The sequence below is a fragment of the Diabrotica undecimpunctata genome, chromosome 2 (assembly GCF_040954645.1).
Source record: "Diabrotica undecimpunctata isolate CICGRU chromosome 2, icDiaUnde3, whole genome shotgun sequence".
Lineage (NCBI taxonomy): Eukaryota > Metazoa > Arthropoda > Insecta > Coleoptera > Chrysomelidae > Diabrotica > Diabrotica undecimpunctata.
Window position 1 is genome coordinate 147,895,669 of NC_092804.1, and position 22,641 is coordinate 147,918,309.

At 31.6% G+C, this 22,641-nt stretch overlaps 2 protein-coding genes across 2 annotated transcripts; one reads left to right on the plus strand and one right to left on the minus strand.

Moving 5' to 3' along the window:
• Window positions 1-2,382: 2,382 nt before the first annotated feature.
• Window positions 2,383-15,597, minus strand: Cdc23 (cell division cycle protein 23). The gene is made up of 6 exons (XM_072523704.1): window positions 14,703-15,597; window positions 11,311-11,490; window positions 8,076-8,240; window positions 7,371-7,617; window positions 6,565-6,769; window positions 2,383-2,592 (listed from the first exon to the last, which is right to left on the minus strand). The coding sequence occupies exons 1-6, from the start codon at window positions 15,475-15,477 to the stop codon at window positions 2,464-2,466; spliced, it is 1,701 nt and encodes a 566-aa protein (XP_072379805.1). The 5' UTR covers window positions 15,478-15,597; the 3' UTR covers window positions 2,383-2,463.
• Window positions 15,598-16,262: 665 nt separating this feature from the next.
• LOC140435030 (transmembrane protein 230-like) lies at window positions 16,263-18,504 on the plus strand. The gene is made up of 2 exons (XM_072523705.1): window positions 16,263-17,387; window positions 17,445-18,504. The coding sequence occupies exons 1-2, from the start codon at window positions 17,366-17,368 to the stop codon at window positions 17,807-17,809; spliced, it is 387 nt and encodes a 128-aa protein (XP_072379806.1). The 5' UTR covers window positions 16,263-17,365; the 3' UTR covers window positions 17,810-18,504.
• Window positions 18,505-22,641: the final 4,137 nt, after the last annotated feature.

The following is a 22,641-nucleotide window of genomic DNA, read 5'->3' on the forward strand; positions in this document are numbered from 1 at the left end:
TTGAACCAAAAGTTAAACCTTGAAGAGGACATAAAAAAATTATTTAAAGTAATTGAATGATAATAAAAAAATAAGTCAGTTCTTCCTGTCGGTTTCCCTCGAAGAGTGGAGAACTGGACTCAGGTGGTAACAAGATACCAAACCTGTATTCCCTGGATCAGGTACTATTGGACAAATACGTCCCTTTAAACTGCTTCTTAATTTCCCATAAAAAAAACCAACTTGAAACTCCTTCCCCTTATCTTTATTAAGTATAACCCCAACTAAAAAATAATTCTTCCCCTGACTTGTAACTGGATTCTTGAGTAGGCTAAAAAAACAGTTGTGTTACTCCAAGTTTTTGTACGTACAAAAGGTAAGGAAAAACACAAGGGTTATCAATCTTGAAAGGCGATACAAAAAATGTCAGGAAGTGACCTTATTGAAATAAAAACCTTAATGGTTTTCGGTAAATAGTGACCTTCGAATGGTGTGACAATGTTTTTATAATGTATGGATATATTAAATAGATAATTTTAACGGAAAACATGATCTATATATATTATAGAATAGGAAAAAAAAGAAATATTAGCCGGTCTAAACGGTATGAAATTGAAATACATAATTGTTTACTTTAACTCTTGAAAGGAAATAAAAATTTGAGATAGATATAGAATCTAATACTTATAATTTATTTAGGTATAAAACTTTTCCTTAATGAAATAAGGTGAAATATAACATGTTTCAAATATATGAAATACCTATCAAAGACGAAATTAAAATAAGTCTGAATTTTACTAACAATGGCGGATGGTATGAAGGATTTTTCCTTATAATTTATTTGTAATGTTATCTTACCGGCTAGGGTGATCCAACTGAAAATATCCTCGTACAAAACAACAAAATAACTCAAATGGTTTCTTCTAAAATAACAGCTCTTCACATAAAAAATAAACTTAAACTAAATTCGGGAAAAAAAATGGACTCCCAGCCGCTCTACTCTGAGATGTTTATTCACTCACATCCAGTTAACAAGTGACAAGTTGAGATTTTACACTTCGCAGAATAAATGTACTTTCAGAATTTCACCGCTGAGGGCGCAGTTTAATGCCAATATCAGAAAATAAAATTTACTGGGAGTTATTTAAATATTTAGTTTAAGAATATTTTAATATGAATTTAATTTAGAATTAAATTAAAAGATTCCAGTCACAAAAAGAAGGTAAACGATTATTTAAGTAACGGACTCGTTACAACCTGCAATATCCGATTTTATTGATTCTTCACAAATAATATTATCAATGTTTTCTACATCAGAAACTTTCTAATCTAATCTCGGCGGCAAATAAACCACATTAAGTGAGTCAGCATTTTCACAATCTGAGTCTTCTTCTAACAAAGCTATTAACTCTTTAGTAGTTAGTGCCATCTTCATTTCATATTTCAAGAATTTACTGAAATAAACAAATGCACTACTATATACACGCATTCACATGATAATAGTTTAGCTTACTTCATTTAATATTTATATGAATTTCATAATATATTTTTATATTTATATAAACAAATAAACACCAGGAAACTTTCAAATTAAGTTAAAAAAAAAACAAATATAACGTTTACAGCACACAGCAATTCTATAAATAGAGAATGATGTGTAATGACGAGATCGTATGTTAAGATTTCAGATTGTTTAGCCTAATGAAAAAATAAGTGTTTTCCAAAGTTTTCTGTTTTTAGAAGTTCTGTATTAGGTACTCTCTAATAAGAATAAAATTTTACTTTAATTTGTTATACAACTATAAGATACCTGTCAAAAGACACATAATTGATATTGTAAAATTCGTTAAAGGACAGAGACTTCGATGGTTTGGACACATTGCTAGGATGTCAGATCACGAATACACGAAGAGATTGCATTTTCAAAACCAGAGGGCACAAGATGCAGAGGACAACCACGAATGAGATGGATTGATGATGTGGAAGAAGACCTACAGATTCTTGCCAGGAATCGACAGGAGTGGCGACTTCTTTGTGAGCAGGCCAAGATTCACAACGGATTCTCGATCCACTTATGATGATGATGAATTTAATAATTATGTCGGTCTTAGATTTAATTTTTACGTAATTACTTATGTGTTTAAATAAATAATTAAATTTTTTTTGGTACGCCTCTGCAAAATTGATAAGTGGAATATGATTTCGCTGAAAAGTTATCGTTAAGAGCTTCGTTAAATGCGATGTTGCCAAGTAATCACCTTCAATTAAAAATAGTTTCAGTATAGCTTTATATTCGTTCATTATTATTGTAGAGGATATGTAGTGAATATAAATTTCCTAGCAATTGATTGTGTTGTATTATAATTAACAACCTGAATAAGAAAATAAACATATATGTATGATTATTTATTTATTATATATTAGATATATACAAAAAATATATTCGGTAATTAGAACTTTTCTAAATATTAACTACTTTGAAAACTATGGATTGGGGGAAAATATCATATCCATATGACTGGTACTTGATTCACTCATTCTCGGTGGAGCTGCTTCTTGTTCAGTTCGTTTTGCTGCTATAGTTTTTAATAGTGCTTTACCCTGTTCTTTGGTCTAAAAATAAGGTTAAATTCGTTACTCAATAAATTACGTACCTATGATAAAAAATTTAAAATATATTAATTAGTAATATTTAAGATTATAGGTACGTATCAGAGTACCTATGATGCGTTGCAAGATATAATAAAAAATCGTCTCGCGTTGCAGATGAAGCGAAGTATCGTCTTGTGTTGGATACAGTGAAGTTGAAATGTTTTGTCGAAGGACCACTGGACAATTCGATGTAAATATCAGTATCGAATCGTTTTCTAATGCCCCTTTGTCCGATTCTTCTCGATCGACGATGGTAAATAAATGGTTGAAGTGTGGAATAAAAATTATAGTTTTATTGGCAGCTACTGATAATTACACTCTAGTTGTTGGTTAGGTAACTTTCAATAATAGACTGCGCTCAAATTAGTTAAAATCCCCAATTTATAATTTCACAAATAATGTATACCTCAGCACAGAGGTTAATGCTTCTATCATAGTAACAAACTTTGAAATATGAGCTTACAATATAATTCAATCTAGGCCGTTATTGCAACACTTAGGAAGTTACCGAGTAAAATATTACTCGGTATGTTTCACAATGTTTCAATTATACACGGTGAAACTATAAAAGGTTAAGAAGCAGTGCTTCTATATAGCTATGTATAATCAGTGATGGATCCAGAGAGAGAGGTCAAGGGGTCATGACCCCCCTAACTAATTTTTTAATGATGTCTCTGTTTATTTTAACTTCTGCGTTGTATCTAATTTTTGCGATTTTTGATTTTTCATCTAGAAAATCGTGAACAGAAAACGCCCTCTTCTGTACCCCCTTAAAGGACAGGAAATTACTTAAATGTTCCTTGCAACTGGAATGTTAAAGAGGCAGACATATTTTTTAAATAAAGTATCCTTCACAATTTCATACACATTTCTTATTAGAAAATAACAAACACGGCCAACAATATAGTCTGTTTTTCGTAATACTTCCAGACAACCATTTGTAGACATCATACCAAGAGCAATTAAAAGTACGCACCTTTTTCCCATCTTTTTGGTAAATACGCAATGTTGGAGTAGGCCTTTCATTCATAATAATTTTTTTTCTATCAATTTCAGTTCTTCTATTAATGGCGATTCCAATAGTGAAACAACAATGTCCAAACACTCACTATCAACATTACTATTACTGCAACCTGGTAAAGCGTCATAAAAACTCATTTTTATCTATCAGTTATAAAACAATCTCACATATATAAGTTGCATACAATCAGGCGATATAGAAATCATGCAAATGTGATTTTTTTTTTAATCATGAATGTGTTGCTTGTGTGAGTCCATTTCAAAAGGTAAAAGAAATAATAAATTAGACTTACTCACAATCAATTTAATTTAACTATCTAGACGACCGGTATCGCTTTCTACAATATGCAAAGCATCTTCAGGTCTCTATACAAAGTTAAATAAATGCTGAAATAATAAACCCATATTAGGGTGTTGTCTAATAAAGATAAACAAAGATAGATGATATAAATTATATAAATTACAGTAATTATGCCAATATTACATGTCTGTGGTTTATCAAAATGAATAAAATGTTTAAGCAGACAAGGTAAGACCCACAAATTGGTGAAATAGTCTATTAAACTGTAATGAATTAATAAATAAAACATTACTTACATGCCGGTACTCTATTAATTGATGGTTGAAAGAACATGGTACAAACTATCCTGTATTGTTGATTGGAGAACTCAAGTCTGCTATTGTAATTGTTTGACAGTAAACGGGGAAGTTCTTGAGAAGACAGATTTTATCCAATGAAGTAGAGATAGGTGTAATGTAATTGTTTGTTTGATGAAAGTAATGTTCTATACCATTGAGTTATTTAAAAGTTATTTATTTTTATTCTAGAGATATATTTATGAAAAATGTGTTATTTATTGAGATTTTATTTTTGAAGGTGACTGTTGTGAGACGATGAATGAGCTTAGATGTACAAATTGTGTGGGTGTGCAATTCTATTAACTTGTAAATATCAAATTTCTTTGATAAAGTATTGCTGTAATATGTGGCAATTGGTTGTAAAGTCCAATAATTAAAGTTTAAAATTAAAATTAAAATTGAGGACACTTTAAGACACACAGAAAACACTTAAAAAGGGGACGAAACAAAAATTTAAAAAGGGGGGAGGATTTGGAAGCACTACATCTCTTACTTGGAGACAATGAGTTTTTTTTTATCTTATCTTTTTATTTATTTAAAATCTAATAAATAACATAAAAAACTCATTGTCTCCAAGTAAGAGATGTAGTGCTTCCAAATCCTCCCCCCCCTTTAAATTTTTGTTTCGTCCCCTTTTTAAGTGTTTTCTGTGTGTCTTAAAGTGTCCTCAATTTTAATTTTTAACTTTAATTATTGGACTTTACAACCAATTGCCACATATTACAGCAATACTTTATCAAAGAAATTTGATATTTACAAGTTAATAGAATTGCACACCCACACAATTTGTACATCTAAGCTCATTCATTGTCTCACAACAGTCACCTTCAAAAATAAAATCTCAATAAATAACACATTTTTCATAAATATATCTCTAGAATAAAAATAAATAACTTTTAAATAACTCAATGGTATAGAACATTACTTTCATCAAACAAACAATTACATTACACCTATCTCTACTTCATTGGATAAAATCTGTCTCCTCAAGAACTTCCCCGTTTACTGTCAAACAATTACAATAGCAGACTTGAGTTCTCCAATCAACAATACAGGATAGTTTGTACCATGTTCTTTCAACCATCAATTAATAGAGTACCGGCATGTAAGTAATGTTTTATTTATTTGTTCATTTATTAATTCATTACAGTTTAATAGACTATTTTACCAATTTGTGGGTCTTACCTTGTCTGCTTAAACATTTTATTCATTTTGATAAACCACAGACATGTAATATTGGCATAATTACTGTAATTTATATCATCTATCTTTGTTTATCTTTATTAGACAACATCCTAATATGGGTTTATTATTTCAGCATTTATTTAACTTTGTATCGAGACCTGAAGATGCTTTGCATATTGTAGAAAGCGAAATCGGTCGTCTAGATAGTTAAATTAAATTGATTGTGAGTAAGTCTAATTTATTATTTCTTTTACCTTTTGTGATTTTTTTTCTTCGAATTTTACGAAATTTTTTAAATTTATTTGGGCAACCGTGCACTTGTTTCAATTGTGTTGTTTGTTTAAAAATATGTTACAATTATAGATAATGTTACATATTTTTTTATCATAATTTAAAAGAAAATTTATATTACAATTCGATAATTACGTTACAAGTGACAAAGATGGTCGTCGTAGGTCCGATCGTCTGGTGCCTAAACAGCAAGCATAAACACGACAATATAAATCGTTGTCCGGCAAGCTGCTTAACTTCAAACGCTTTTTGTACGAGGATCTTATGTGAGCTGGGTCGGCCAGTTCAGATCGGGCCTATTAATGATATTTAAAATGCCTAAATACGATTCGATGCTTTCTGTGGTAATATAATAACATAGTTGTTTTAACGGACGCTAATGGATTGAGTGATTTAGTACATTTAAAAGTTATTTACATGCATTAACATAATTTTTGAATATATGATTTTCAATTTTAAAGCTCTTAAAATTATTGGGTAGGCCCGGCCTATCTTGCCTACCCCCAAAAGCCGCCACTGTTAAGAAGGTAAGAATAATGTGAGATTACAAATTAAGGGATTAATTTGTGATTGAACAACCACAATGATACGCGCTATCATTTTTTACGAGAATTAATTGCCGATGCAACTATCAATGTATAATATACAGCCACTGACTTTATGACTGCTGATGTATTGACCAACAGCAAAGGCGTTGAAAACACAAGAAATTTTTAAAATTATTGGTTATAAATTACACATATTTGGATAGAAAATTCGAAAATTTTTTTAAAGATATACAAGAATAAACTATTTTACCTCTTCACATTCTATACACTTATAGGCATATGTGTATGCGTCATCTAGTTCTCCCTTTTTCAAATGGTAATTGGCTAAGTATTGCAGGGCGTTAAAAAATTCAGCTCGGTCATCTACACACCTTGATTCTTTATCCTCTTCCCTCAAGCAAAATTCTGTAAATGCATCGGCTGCACTGTCAACCATTTCTAATTTATCATATAATCTAAAAAATCACTAATTAAGTATTGCCTGCTAATATCAAATATAGTAATAGCCAGCTAGGAAGAACCAACGCCACACATCTTTAGTATTATGAATGTTGCCGACAAGCTGTTGATGGGTATACTATCACAGAATACATCACCCAACAAGAAGCGAAACGAAGAGCTTTTTCGCAATCCAAATTTCTGTGACAATCCGCCATGTTCTAAATAGTTTATCTGTGAATCGATAAAAACTGAAGTTTATTTACGTATTGAGAAGTGTTGTTTCGTGTGTGTTGTCTAATAGTAAAAAAAGAATAATACTGTTATACATATTTTGTATATACATATACATATTTTCATACCTTAAAAAACCGATAAAAAGTAATAGAAATCGACTGATTTTCATCTCTATTTTGAAATTAACTCTCCCTATCTAAACCGGATTTGTAAGAACGACCAATAGAGATTACTTGTTATAGATTGTAGTTTTAAACTGTTTTTTATATAAAGTAATAACAATTGTACAAGTACTTAGTAAATAAAAAGCGTGTATAACTCGAACCGCGAAAATATTTCTCGTTACAATAATAATCAAACAAATATTAAAAGCATACTTACTTTGCCAGTTTTAGTAAAGCAGTGCCTTCGACATCACCTAGACTACAAGCTTTATAATAACATTTCAACGCATTTTCAGTCTTATCTAATTTCTCATAAGCTTCTCCTAATGCTATAACCATCCGACTATCGTTTGGCTTTAACTGTTGTGCTCGTTTGTAATAATGTAGACAATAGTTGGGCATTTTTAAAATTTCGTAAGTTTGACCTAATCCATACCAAGCTCTGTAGTCTCTAGAATTTATTTCTAAAAATCAAAAAATAAAAACAAATAAATGAAAAACTTTATATAATAATTTTAATTTTTAATGTATTTATGATGATAGACAAGGATGTATACTGTCTGACATATAATGGTATCGTTGCAGCTCAAAACAACTGTTTAAAGCACCTGCTTCGTAAGCTAGAGAGTGGCTATGATGATTGCCAACATCCGTAACGGAGATAGCACTTAAAGAAGAAGTACTAGAACATATTTAAGATTGAAGTCATCCTTTTGATGGAGTAATTTTTAACGAAACATATACAAGCTGTCAATAAATGTAGTTAAAATTAAAAGTAGTGTTTTATATTCAAATCTATTGTTAAAAACAAGTTTCTCTTAATGTCACAGAAAGTTCATTTAATGCAATATATACCATTTTTGCGAACTCCTTATACTATCAAAATTCAAATAGATAAATAGGAATTCCTCTCTTGACTTACCAATAGCATGTCTATAACTTTGTATAGCAGCATTTGTATTTTTCATTTCCATAAATTCATGACCCATTAACGTCCAGGCTGAGAGAAATTGTGGATTGAGTTTTAATGCTCTACGAAAATATAGGACAGCTTTTGTATGATCTGATCTTAAACTGTAGTAATTCCCTACAATAAAAAAGAATGAATGTACATATACACTATGGTATAATTTCACTATTTGAGAGAGTGAGTCATCGTTTAAAGGCCCAGAAATGCGGAAAGCTGTTTGGAAATCCAGTGACGTACACTTACTTTTATTTTAACGTTAATTATATATTATTTTTCAAATATTAATGTTCGAAATAGGCCACAATATATTTATTTACAAGTTTTTACTGACGTTTCGATCTCTATATCCAAAGACCGCTTTCAAAGATATAAATGATAGTTATATTGATTTTATTTGTTTATTATTATATATTTTTATAATCTTATATTGTTTATTTTTTTTTTCTATCTTTAAAAACGGAATAGAGATCGAAACGTCAATGTATTAAACATGTAAATAGATATATTGTGGCTTATGTCCAACCTTCTCCCTAAAAATACAGAATGCCACAAACAAGCAGCTATAGAAAAATAAATATATCTGTCATTTGTATGTTTGAAAACGGTTTCTTTATAGAGATCAAAACGTCCGTAAATTAAACATTTGAATAAATATATTGTGGCTTATTCCCAACATAATTTCTAAAAGTACAGAACGACAAGCGAAAAGCCATAGAAAATAAATAGTACTATCATTTGTATAATTGAAAACGGTCTCTGGATATAGAGATCGAAACGTCAATAAATAAACATATGAATAAATATTTTGTGGCTCATTTCCTACATTCCCCTAAAAATACAGAATGTCACAAACAAAAAGCTATAAAAAAGAAGTAATTTTGCAGAAAGTTTACTGATACCAACCGGCTGTCGCGGAAGTTACGCTAAAACGTCTTTTGACGTGACCCGTCTTTAAAGAGTTACACAATGAAATTTTTTTAAAACAAATTTTAAGACAGTTTCCACACCACCCCAGAGGTATGTCTTGTGGCGCGATACTTTTTTTAAATGGGTGTTCGCCAAGAGCCATATTGTCTTATTAAATAAAATGAACAAAACACTTAAACAGTATAAAACAAAACAAAATAAAATCCTATAAAACAAAATAAAATTCTATAAAAACATACTTTTTCTGTTGAGTTTTACATATCGAAAGTTCGTTTCACGCATGGTCCTGGTTAAGACTCTACGAGATATCTTGGGTAAGGAGTCATCGTTTTCGAGCTCTTGAGAAATATTTTTCAGTGTTGGAATTTCACTCCGAAAATAAAATGAATGAATTTTTCGACGTATAATATTCCTTGTCTCGTCATCCAAAACAATGCTTTTCCTACCTCTAGTTTTACCTTTTTCTTGCTTTTTATTTTCCGATGTATTTTTAAGTACACGATAAATACAGCTAACGGATACTTTTGTTAAACTGCTACAAATGTCGACCGCTTGGCTAACATTTAATTCCATTTTTCTGCCGACAATTCCTTCATAAACGTTTCGTATTATTACCTTCTCTTCGGACGTTAACATTTTCCGTCTCTTTTGCGGCATTTCATTTTTGGAATCAAAATCAGAATTTTGCAGTCTTCTCTTGGAACAACTCGGTTTTTCGTCAAACTCCAATAAAACTCAAACCAAATAATCACAGAATATAACTAAAAATTTACTATAAAACGACAAACTATAACACTCGTATTATCAATAACATGTTTTATCAATAACACAAACTTATCGCATAAAATACCCTACCCTCAGAAACGCCAATGTAAATAACCTATTGTTGATGGGCACTCGCTCGACAAAAACTAGTCTTACGGCTTTCTGTGGATCTGAATTGAAACGGAATTCCGTCGCTAATTCCAAAGTTGCCAAACGATTGAAAAATATTGTTTTAAAATATCGATTTTTATTTTATAAATTTAAATATGTAACGAAACGGAACATATAAATAAAATTTATTTCATTACAAATTTGTGCTTAATTTTTACTATTGAAAAAATCAGGTTTTTTTGTATTTTTATGACGGTAATAATCGCTGCATGGAAGAATACAGGTTTTGTATGACCATAATTACTACTTATGAACAAGAATTGGCTACATTGTACGACAACTTCTGGTCAAGTCTACTATAGAGAAGCACAAATAAATATACTACTTTATATATTCTGTAATTTCTTATGAGGAAACGCAAATTGCAATCGAGAAAACAGGCAGTTTTCGAGGGCCGCTGTGTACATTTAATTCCGCGGATATTCCGCGTTTAAACTATGATATCACTCTTCTAAATAGAGGGTTTCTACTTTAGTGGCTACAACTCTGGAAACTTTACAAAAATTTTAGTTTTGTTAGCAGCATTCCTCTTTTTAACATGACTTATGTTATTTACAAAATTATCTACATATAATTTCATTCCGATGTTTTAGCTGAAACTTCATGGACTTTGATCAACCACGAGACAGCTTTGGTCCCTACACTACTAAGTTTTGTTATTACAAGGTAGTGATAATTCTTTCCTATAATTCCTTCTTTATATACTCTTAAATCCGATACACAGAAACGTGTCGTCTATCAATAAGTATAAGATCTGAAGATATAGAGACTGATGTTCAACAGTTAGGAGATAAGTTGTTTCTTGATCTAACTTATCGTTGAAATCATCTAAAATAATGTTTATACCTACTGCCAAATTTGTGTTTGTTAGTGTGTATGTTTGTGATGTTGACGCTTGCCATAGAAAAATCTACATAACCATTTATTTTTAATCTCTTCTTTGTCAAATCACCTGACTTATTGCAGTCGTCCTTCTTAGTAACAAGGCATTAATTCAACACACACACTACAAAACATACACTCGTACATTCTTATATTATATGATATGTGATTGGCTTTAATACTAATTCTCCAAGATTATTATTATAAAAACATTTATTGTTTATGCCACATATTCTACAGATGAAAGTTTACCAGAAGACGCACAAGTAAATGGACTGGAATAATTTTTATTGTGCAATAATAAGATTAGGGCCTATGAAAAAACCTAAAATATTACATATCGGTTTTGTTTTGTATGGTTTGATAATAAATTATATCTAAGAATCAAATAAAGCATAAGTTCTCCCATATTAAGGTATTTTAATAGCATTTTGATATTTACCTATAACGCAGCATGTTTCGACACGATATTTATCTATATTAACAACTTTGTGTGCTAAATCAGCCAGTTCTTTTTTCTTCTCCAGTACATACAGAAGATTTGAATAAGTATCCAGGTTGTCCAAACGATATGGATCGATTTCCAATATTCTTTGGAAAATTTCGATAGCATCATTTAAATCTGAAACAAAAATAACTACAGTATTTGATGCAAAACTCAAAATAATTCATTAAAAATATATAGTCAATACATTAAATACAGTCAAAATCTGAAGAGAAAAAAAATCTTCAACATCGAAGGGACAAAACATACTAACAATGTTGGATTTTAATTAGGTGTATCATTATAATTTCCCTATAAGAAATACATCAGCCTCATAAAAATGACATTGCAGGGTTCAAAAGCCGCAGTCAGAGTAGATGGAGAACTGACTCCCTTGTTTAACATCAACATGGGAGTAAGACAGGGAGATGCCCTATCAACCATGCTATTCAACCTAGTTCTTAAGGCAGTCATCAGAAAAACCAATATAACCGGCCATATAAACACCAAATCAGTACAAATTACTGCATATGCAGACGATGTAGCCATCATTAGTAGGAATAAGCCACGACTAATGGAAGTGTTCAAACAAATTGATCCTGAAGCAAGAAAAAGAGGTCTCAAAATAAACGAAGCAAAAACGAAGTATATGACAGTCAAAAGAATAACTGACAATGAAAATAATATCACAATAGACAACTATACTATCGAACGAGTGGATGCCTTTACATATCTCGGCACAGAAATCAATCAGAATAACTCCGTAAGTAGCGAAATTAATGCACGTATTTCCAGCGGGAATCGTACATACTATGCTAATAAAAGATTGATGACATCGAAATTATTAGACAAAAGAACCAAAATGACTATCTACAGAACACTGATTAGACCCGTAGTAACCTATGGATGTGAAACTTGGGTAATGACGAAAAAAGATGAAGCCCAACTCAGGACATTCGAGAGAAAAATACTGAGGAAAGTATATGGCCCGGTACAAGAGGAAGATGGCACATGGAGAATCAGGAGAAACGGCGAGGTTAATGAGTTAAATGAAGGTTATGACATTGTAAGATTTGTGAAAAGTCAAAGACTGTCATGGCTGGGACATGTGCAGAGACAAAACGATGCAAAAACAACAAAGAAAATGTTACAATGGAAGCCCATAGGAAGGCGAAAAAAAGGAAGGCCCAGAACGAGATGGTTGGATGACGTGGAAGACGACCTGAAAACAATGAACATAAGACAATGGAGAAGAAGGGCACAAGAGAGATCTGAATGGAAGGACATAGCCTGGAAGGACATAGCCAGACAGGCAAAGACCCATCCAGGGTTATGATGCCAAAAGAAGAAGAAGATTATAATTTCCCTGCATGTGAAAATGTTTATTAAAAAGAACAATCTGTTGCAATACACTAACAGCATTGAGACTATCAGCAAAGTTGAAGGTATATATGGTTCTTCAGAGTCTTCCTGTTCGCCATTTTCCTCTTGAACTTCTTGTACAATATCATTCTCCATAGTGAACTCCCGTTTCAGTAGTAGATAAAGCTCGTCAAGCTGATTTAATTGAACCAAAGAAATATTGTCCTCTATATCAACATCAGTCACTTCATCATGAGGATATTTTTAAAAAGTATTTAAAACCTGAACATCTAAAGTAGTTAGCTATAGTTTTTTGTGAAATCTTTTCCCACACAAGGTTTTGTATTCATTTTAACACATACAGTCTTCTATAATGAAATTTTAAACAACTTATTACAACTTCAATGGTGACTTCAGATGTACTGGAAGGTAATAATTTAAATCAAGCAATTTTTGAGCTGACTTGAGGAGAAAACTGTCTTGATAACATTCTCCTGGATTCTGAGATACAGTGTGAGATGGAGATGGAGTATGTGAACTGGGTTTCTCTAACCACACAGGACGCCAGTTGGTTTTTCATTGCACTGAGTTGATAAGTATCAGGAAGAAAAAATTACTTTTAGGCCAATTACACAGAGAAGTCTATTTCTGTTTCATAATATAATATCTGAAATAAGTTGTGACTCTGTGAATGTGAGAGAAATGGATGCGAATGAGAAGTTTTATGAATGTTCAAGAACAGATTTATGAATGTTCTGGAAGAAGCATATTTGGAATCTTTCCCAGAGAAGAGGTATAAGGTAAGGGCCAATCTAAATAATAAAATTACTTAATTGGTTTAACAATTATTTAGCCGCAATGCTGATCAACTACACTTTTTAGAACAGCTTGCAATATATATATATATATATATATATATACCCGGTATTTAGGCGTTCCACGCCCTTCCGGTAGGGATCTATGGAGGAGTATCACCTAGCCGCAAGCCCTTATCTCTTGCCGTACTGCTCCACCATAGGCCGATCAGATACCAGCATATTCTAGACTAAGCCGCAGATTCATTTTAGAATTTTAAACTACTGCGTTAGCCTTTTTGTTTGCTATTCACCGAGCCGGGGATTTGAACTGACATCTCTCGCATTGAAGCGAAGGAGAAGCCAGCCGCCCAGCCCGCTTGGCTATCCGATCGACGCAATACAGAATGCAAAAATCATGACAAATAACAATGTCATCAGGAATTCCAGTAATCCAATAAAGTCTATGTGAACAATCATAAATGAACATTGTGTTGTTAAGAAAAATACTAGCTAACCTTTTAATATCAGTCCAAATATCTTTAATGGTTAATTTTCACAGATAGCATCCAACTTGATAAAAGATATCCCAGTTTCAAATATGAATCAAATAGATATAACTCAAATAGTCACTTTCAATACAGTACGGGATATTATCAATAATTTAAAAAATAAAAACAACCATGACAATCTTGGACTGAATGTAAAGTTGATCAAAACAATAAAAAATAGCATAATAATTTCACTTACAAATCTAATTAATATCTGCATCAAAGAACATTTTCCATCTGCCCTTAAAAAAAGCAATTTGTCCAATCTTCAAAAAAATGAGTCTCAAACCTGCCAAAAAATTATCTGCCCATTATTTCGAAAATTGTGGAAAAGTGCATAGCACTACAAATAGTAAATTTGTTCCACAAAGACGGTCTTTATGGAAGTCACGAAGATCAGCATGGTTACAATACTAGGTACAAACAGAATATGATACTAGCATATTGGCGTTTGAAAAGGTGTCAAAATGGACCAGCTTATTGGGCAATAAAATGTAATGTTCTGCCTGAAAATATCAGAAACTTGCCTGAATAGGAATTTGAAAATAAGAGTAGGTCATACAAGACTACCTCCAATTAACTGTCTGTGACTTAATTAGAAAGGAAAGATAACAAAAATTCTATCTAAATGAATATTACTTACTTCTTCTGTTGTGATGCCCTATTGCAATTTGTGATAACACATATGTGCAATTTTGAAAACCTAGGGAGAAAAAGTTATTATACATCTGAAGAGATTCTTCATTATTTAGTTGTTCAAGAAAAGTGTGTGCTAAGAAGAAGGATTTTATCCAATGTTCTGGTAATGCAACTGAAAAAATAAAATTCTTATCTGGAATTATCTTTCCCAGTTCAAACCAAGCACTCCATAACATAGGTTCAGCAATAACAGACTTGACGAACACTTCAATAGCAACAGATACTAAATCAAGCTTCTTTAAAATCACTCCATACAGATATAAACAATATCCATCTAATCTGTTTTCAAAACATTCTATCTTTAAAGTAGTATACAATTCAACTAAAGTCTCATTTTTAGTTGGATCGTGAGAAGAATTTGTATCTATCATATTGTCTTCTATTTTCTTCTTTTCAATGGATAAATATTTGGAATAAAAATAGAGAAACCGCGATTTGGGTTTCACACAGTCTTTAACAAAATAAGAACATCTATCGTATTCTTTTAGATCAAAATATGACTTAGCAACTAAATAGGCATCTATTTCTTCATCTAGATCGTCTGATATGGCCGCAGTGTCTTCTTTAGATAATTGTATGTGTTTTAAAGAGAAATTAATTTCAGATAACCATTTCACTGCATGAGATAATCCCCTTTGTGAGCAAGCATGAATTGCTTTTACTAAATCTATTTTCATAGAATTAAAATCTAATGGACAGTCTATCTGTTGAACATCCATTTTATCAAAAATTTTCTTTTAAAACAGTTCAATAAATTCAAAAGTAACAACTTTTCAATCTCAGTCTTCAATCTTTCTCTTTTAAATTTCAGGTGACAATTGACAGAATAATGGCTCAGTCAAAACCACAGAACCCGATCTTAAACAAGGGGACGTTTCATCAGCCGCCATGTTTTTCGTACAGAATGCTGGACCACGGTTCGTAGACTTCTACGAACCGTGATGCTGGACTGAAATTTTACAAGTGAAATATCCAAACAATGGAAATAATCTAAAGTTACTGTTTTGATATATATCTTCTGTTGGCAACAGTGAAAGTGATAAGATATCTCAAAATTGCACAAAAATAGCTCTGATGCCTCTGATTCTGATGTTAACAGATCATAGCATGAGACTTGCATGGCCTAGACGTACAATTATGTTTTAGTAAATTTATTTTATTGTTATATAATTTCCTTTGAAGATATAAAATAATTTTACCTTCCAAAGAAATAAAATAAGATTTGTTTCTTTCAAAACCCATAGAAAATTGTGATTGAATGGTTTATCTAGTTCTTATGATAAATGAATATGTTTTATATGTTAACAAAATATTGAATAAATAATATAATAAAAAGTAAAAAAAAACGATTGCCGAATACTGCAAAAGACGACACGTAAAAAAGAGATGAAAAAATGAATTCAATCTTCAGTTGGATGCATTCCTGTAAAGGCCAAAAATAAAGAAGAACAGAAACACCAAATGTCAAAATAATCATAATGCCATCTGTCAATTGGCCCCTGATTCTAATTGAGATTTCGACTCAAAACATGTCGAAATTAATATGGCGACGTCGAAATGCGACTTTGCGAACCTTGTGGATTTCAGCTGAACTAACCAAACGACGTCACTAAATTTCGATTTATCGAAATTAATTTCAACTTCAAGAAAGTGGTTGAAATTTAATTTCGAGTCGAAATTAATCTGACATGACTGACTGGACTGGGAGAAGTGAACTTAGGTTCAGTTTAGGTAGGCGGTGTTTTGATCCTTGCAAGGAAAACTGAGGCAAAAAGTATTAATATGGCTGTGTTTTACGGACATTTGCTAGTTTTGGAGGAATTAGAGAGGATAGATATCCGACGCTCATAACGGAGGATAAGAAGAATGTTACGGGATACCCAAAATTCTTTTTCACCAAGTGATGCTCAATTTAGGCAGCAATTCCGGCTTAATAAACAAGCTGCAAATTATTTAATAAGGGTATTAGAACCATATTTGGAAGATGTTTATGCCTCTAGGATACCCAAAATGTTTAGGGTTAGTATTACTAAGCTGCAGTAAATTTAAAAATATATTAGAATATAACCACTAAGTGAAATCTTAGTGGTTATAACTTAAGGATCTCCCACATCGCCTTTTTTTTTCTTGCCATCTTTTCTTTCAATTCAAAATATAATTGAGAATGGCCACTATTTATGATTTAACAACTCAAACAAGAAAAAAAAGACGTTCACGTAACGTAAACAAAACAAACATTCAACAAGCGTAGTGCAGCCAATAAACAACAGGGCCAACCCAAATTTTCAGCAGTGTCAAAATGATAAAGTAAATATCCCCAGTTTTAACTACAATCGAAATGAATGAGAATCGCTAGCGATTGCGACTGTCATGGCGTAGTCGCTTTTAAATTTCGACATCGAAATGAAATAGAATCAGGGCCATGTTTATTTATTATTCTAGAGGTGGGAAAATGTTTTTTTCAAGCAAGTTGACAAGTTGAGAGTAACTGTTTTTTGACAAATTGATTTTTAAAATATTGTAATGGTTAATTTTTTAGTATATACTAATTCTGTTTACTAATTGCAAATTTATTTATTTGCCTTATTTTAAATTTTGACAAAGGAAATGAGCTTATATTCGTTTACTGGTAAGTTCCTTTCTATTCATATTAATAAAGTTTTACCTAGTTATTTGTATGTTTTAGAATATTTTGATGATATATCAATGTCACGTCGACGAGGAACAAAAAACAATGACATTAATTATTCGAAATTACCAACAACTGATCAAGGATTTACAGATGCCCAATTTCAAGCACCAGCTCAACAAATTCCGTGGAGGGCTATTGTTCTGGCTACCCTACTTCTTGTAGTGGGTACCACTCTTCTAGTATTTGGTAGCATGGTGGTATCTGGACACATAGTTGTTGAGTATGCTAGTCGAATGTGGCCTATGATTGTTTTAGGGATTCTAATGTTTATTCCGGGAGCTTACCATGTGAGAATTGCATATTATGCTTACAAAAAAGTACCTGGGTACTCCTTCGATGATATTCCTGAATTTGAATAACTTTATTCATGGGAGTTGATCACATTTCACAATATTTTAATTAGAGTGACAATGTTAGCATATAAATTTAAAAATTCTTAAAATAGCCTAATATAAAAGGCTCGATTTTTTTAACAGCTAATATTATACATACCGACTTAGGTCTTAGGCAGCTTTTTGACAAAATGAATTGAACAACTGTTACCATGTGTTCTTAGGGAAACAAGTATATAAATGAATTCTACAGAATTAAGTATTCCAAGTGATCTATATCTTCTTATGTAGTTTTCCCATTGAATATTGAATGTGCGCTACTTATTTGGACTATTTTAATGGTAGAGAATAGATGTCAGTAGCGCTTATATAAAACCTCAGATATTCTGCATCCAAATTGCTTTTTTATTTATATTTCTGAAAATGTGAAGGACTGTAGGGTTGCATCTGTAACCTATCAAATTTTATTTATGAACAGAATAACTGCACCTAGGTAATGTTTAATCTCTTAACTCTAGTATTTTACAGTAGCTGGAGTGTATTGCTCTCAATAAAGAATTGTGTCTACCAATGTTTACATATCTGTATCTCTGAACAAGTTCTGAAGTTGTGAAATTCTGCCTTTTTTAGTGGCTTGTTGTTATTTTGATATGAGATCTATATACATATATATATATATATATATATATATATATATATATATATATATATATATATATATATATATATATATATATATATATATATATATATATATATATATATATATATATAATATATATAATATATATTCAGATATTCGTACCAGTCCCTTAATTCCTTAGTAATTTAATAATTTTAGTCATGCTGAATGATTACCAGAGCCTATCTCCTTTGATGGAGGATTTTTTATATCTGTAGTAGCTGAATCTGTGATATTATTCTAATATTGACTATATAAAAATAACTTTTATGGTTAGCTTACATCTATTTATTGATGTGTTATTAATTTGTTGTTGGATTTAGATTATATCGTATTATGAAAAAACCATAAGCTACAAAATGAAGATAAGATGCTATTTTAATGAGGACCTAAAACTGAAAAGTCTGTATAAGCAAAAACTGGATGTTTAAAGATATATTAAAATTTGTTATTGATAGGGTGTTTTAGTTACTGTGGTTATTTGAAACTGTCTATAATAACAAATATTAAATCAACAAAAATACGCAAACATAAAATTCATAATTAATATAGACTTGTACTGCATATGTGCTTGTTTTAGGATGAAATTTAAGCCACTTCCATTCATCCATATAAACTAATATTTCTATTTTTTAAGTTATGTGTTTGTCCAGTTTCCACACAATTAAACTTTCTGCTCCTATTAATAGACCTGGTATGGCACCATTTTCCAGATATTATCTCTTTATTCTGTTGTACTCTATTCAAAGTTTATCAATTTTAGTAGCTACTTTAGCAATTTTTGATAAAGTTTCTTTTTTATTTAACTTAGTTCTTCTATTTCTTTATTCCATTAAAGTTGATTGATTGACATGGTTTTTGATTCTGGTACCAATACTTCTTTTGCAATTTAAGTCCATAATCCAAGAATAAAGATGCTTCTACATATTGTGAAAAGAATAAATTAATTTGGATAAAAATCAAACTCAAAGGCTCAGGCAAAGAATTATGGCTTGAACAATCTTGTAAAAGAATCTAGAACCTTCAGAGCAAACATGATGACTTTAATCTCAATAAATAACTTAGTTAATGTGACTAAAAAAGGGAGTAGCTGAAAGTAAAAAGAGAAAACCTACTCAGAGATCCAAACAGTAACATCATGGGTGATTCAATAACATTAGATCACCTACTTATCCTGGTTAAATACACCATATTTTCACAAATACGATAAGAGATAACTAATAAGAAATTACAAAAATGTAGACTGGAACCTTCTCAAACAATTCCTTTCAATCAGTTCTCCCCAGTTAAGTAACCTCGAATCGGAACCTACACAATAGTGTCTATTTTCTGCCATCCAAGGCAGAACGTTGCATAGATACGCTATGTAGCGTGTCCACTTTGCGGTGTAAAAATTTCGTTAATAATCCTGCTTTTCCCTTGAGTTTTTATTCAATTTAGCACTATCAGGACCAAATATAGGTCGGACATGTCATAGTTTGACGGGAGCACAAATTTTTATATGGGAAGACAGTACATCCATTTCTTTTAGTGCGTTTTATTCAGCCTTCTACAATGATTCAATATAGTTCATTCCGTTTCAAATATGGAGGGTTCAGAATACATGTGAACCAAGTCCAGTTTAGCTACAGAAGTTTAAAGATAACATAAGAAAACATAACAAATCATAACAAAATGACCTGTTAACATTTTTAAAAGTATATATTCAATTTAAGAGGGTCAATGACTAGACATTTACATTGCTTTTGTTGCAAAAAAAAAGTTTACGCAAATTTACATACAAAAAAATGCAAAAAGTGGACTTGGTTCAAATGTATTCTAAAGAATTTTAGGAAGATAATGAACCAGCTCCAAGTGTTGTTAATACACGTTATTTTTACATCTACTTAGAGATCATATTGGAAATTTTAAAACAAAATATCACTTCTTAGGTGAAAGGAAAACTTAATTGACAAAAAAAAACGAATCTTCAGTGTCATTTCTTTCAGTCGCTTCGTTGTCCTGGACCTGACGAGTTGGCTGATTTACTATAAGGTTTCAGAAGTACCCATGATGGATACTTGACTCTGCTGTACAAGGTTTGTACTTTCACGGGTTTTCCAGGCCTTTTTTACTAGTCTTTTCCGAGATGTCCAAGGTTCGGAACCTCGAAATTTCATGAAAGATTCATTTATTTTATTTGGAAAGGTGCTCCCTTTTTGAACCTCAACCAATTGATTTGCCTACCTTTAGAGTCATTTTTCCTGTTTGTGATTAAATCTTCGAGGAGTTTTGTGCTCAAAAACTCTTCTTGTTATAGTTTTACAACTTCAAACTGGGGCTTTTTCACTTTTGTAGTTTTAATGATGTACCAGTCATCAGGCACATTGATGATCCCGTGTTTCTTGGCTGCTCTCTCTATTATACCGAATTCAGTATCAGTGGGAATGAATGAGTGGCCTAGTATCATAAATTTTAAATCCATTGTTCAATGGAGGGTCTTGAATAAGTTTCAGTAGAGTAAGGCTAGTTGTTATACTCCTGTTTCGCCTAGTGCATGAGTCAGAAAACATAGCAACGTGCTTGAATGTCCTGGCATGATACAAATGTTTCCTAAGGCATGAAACTAGATCTTCAGAACCCCTTTTACCATTAGTCCCATCTCAAACGTACATATAGGCAATGTTGTTATTAAAACAATGAATGCCAAATTTATAGATATAAATATTTCTCTTATAGTAGGCTGTTGAAGTTGTGAGTTTGGGGAAAGGTCAAATGTGCAAACATATATATTCTGCAAGACTTCTGTGGCATCTTTTGCCTTTAAGTCGGCTGTCTTTTTCTTATCAGTTTAAGTACGGAATTTTTGAAATAACTTGTCACAGTGGCTGCAAGTGTCCTTTGAAGGAGGTTTAAAGTGCAAGCTAAATTTTTGGCTGAAGACTTGGTAGTAATATTTTTCTTTCACAGGATTTCTGTTCTTACTTTCACATTTTTGTTTGTATAACTCATACAGTTTTTTAAAATTTAAATCTGGACTCAAGTATCTTTTGTTGTAATTGCCCTTTCTTGTGTAGTTGCTTTGGTAGCAGGGAAATGACTTTATATGATCAACAACATCTGAGTCTTCAATTTTACGCGACGCTGGTTTTCCCCTTTGCGTCAATAACGGCAGTAACTTCTGTTTTATTTAAATAACGTACGTAAGGTTAATAACGTTATTCATCTGGAATAACGTACAGATACACCTTTGATTTTTCTTCTCCTGATCTGTCTCTTGTCCGACGCCTACTGACATTTAAAGCCTTAACTAATCCCCGCAAAAAACAGTTTTGTTTTGAGTAATCTGCCAGCTTCCTATGGCACTTTATGGGGCATTTACAGTCATATCCAGACATATATTCGCTTGCGTTACCCTATTACTGCGAGATGTTTATGTATTTACCACTGTTACGATTCAACTTCCTCTTGTTAATTTTCCAGTTTTCAAAGTTCCTCGGTCAAAATATTTTACCATACAAAACATATCAATAAGACAGTGAAGGCAGACAAACAGACACAACTTTCTGTTCGTTAATATCTTGCACTATAGAACCAATTAATTTTAAATATTTGATTTCATCAACCGCTGTCAGCAAGTATCAAAATAAAGTTTTTTTTAAGCTTTAGGCCTAGTTAAAAACTTTTTGAAACAATATTTCAGGGATTTAAATACCTTTCTCCCTTGATGTACTGGGTTAAGTCAGATCATGAGAAATGTTTTCGGTTTGCAGACTCTTGGGCGGACGCCTCCGTTTCAATTTGGGCGACATAACACTCTTGTTATGTAGTCAGATAAGGTATCATCCCCTAAAAAACAAATATATGAAATTAGACGTTTACTGCAATAGGTCAGGTCTTTCTGTGATACACGTTTCAACCAATATCGAACACTTTGTGTAGCAATCCTAAACTAAACTATAACAAACTTCAAACATTGCATTAACCTATGTCAAATTTGCTTGGCGATCACTCTTCACCTGATCAAGATGAAATATCCATCGAATAATACAATTAGCCAACGAAAATAATGTGTAATAAACCACCAACAGTTCTAACTAAAGGGTTTAACCCATTAATGCCAAAAATTAAATTTTTATCAAAATTGAATCAAAACTTCAGAACGAAATAAAGAGATAGAAATGTGCAAAATTTACGT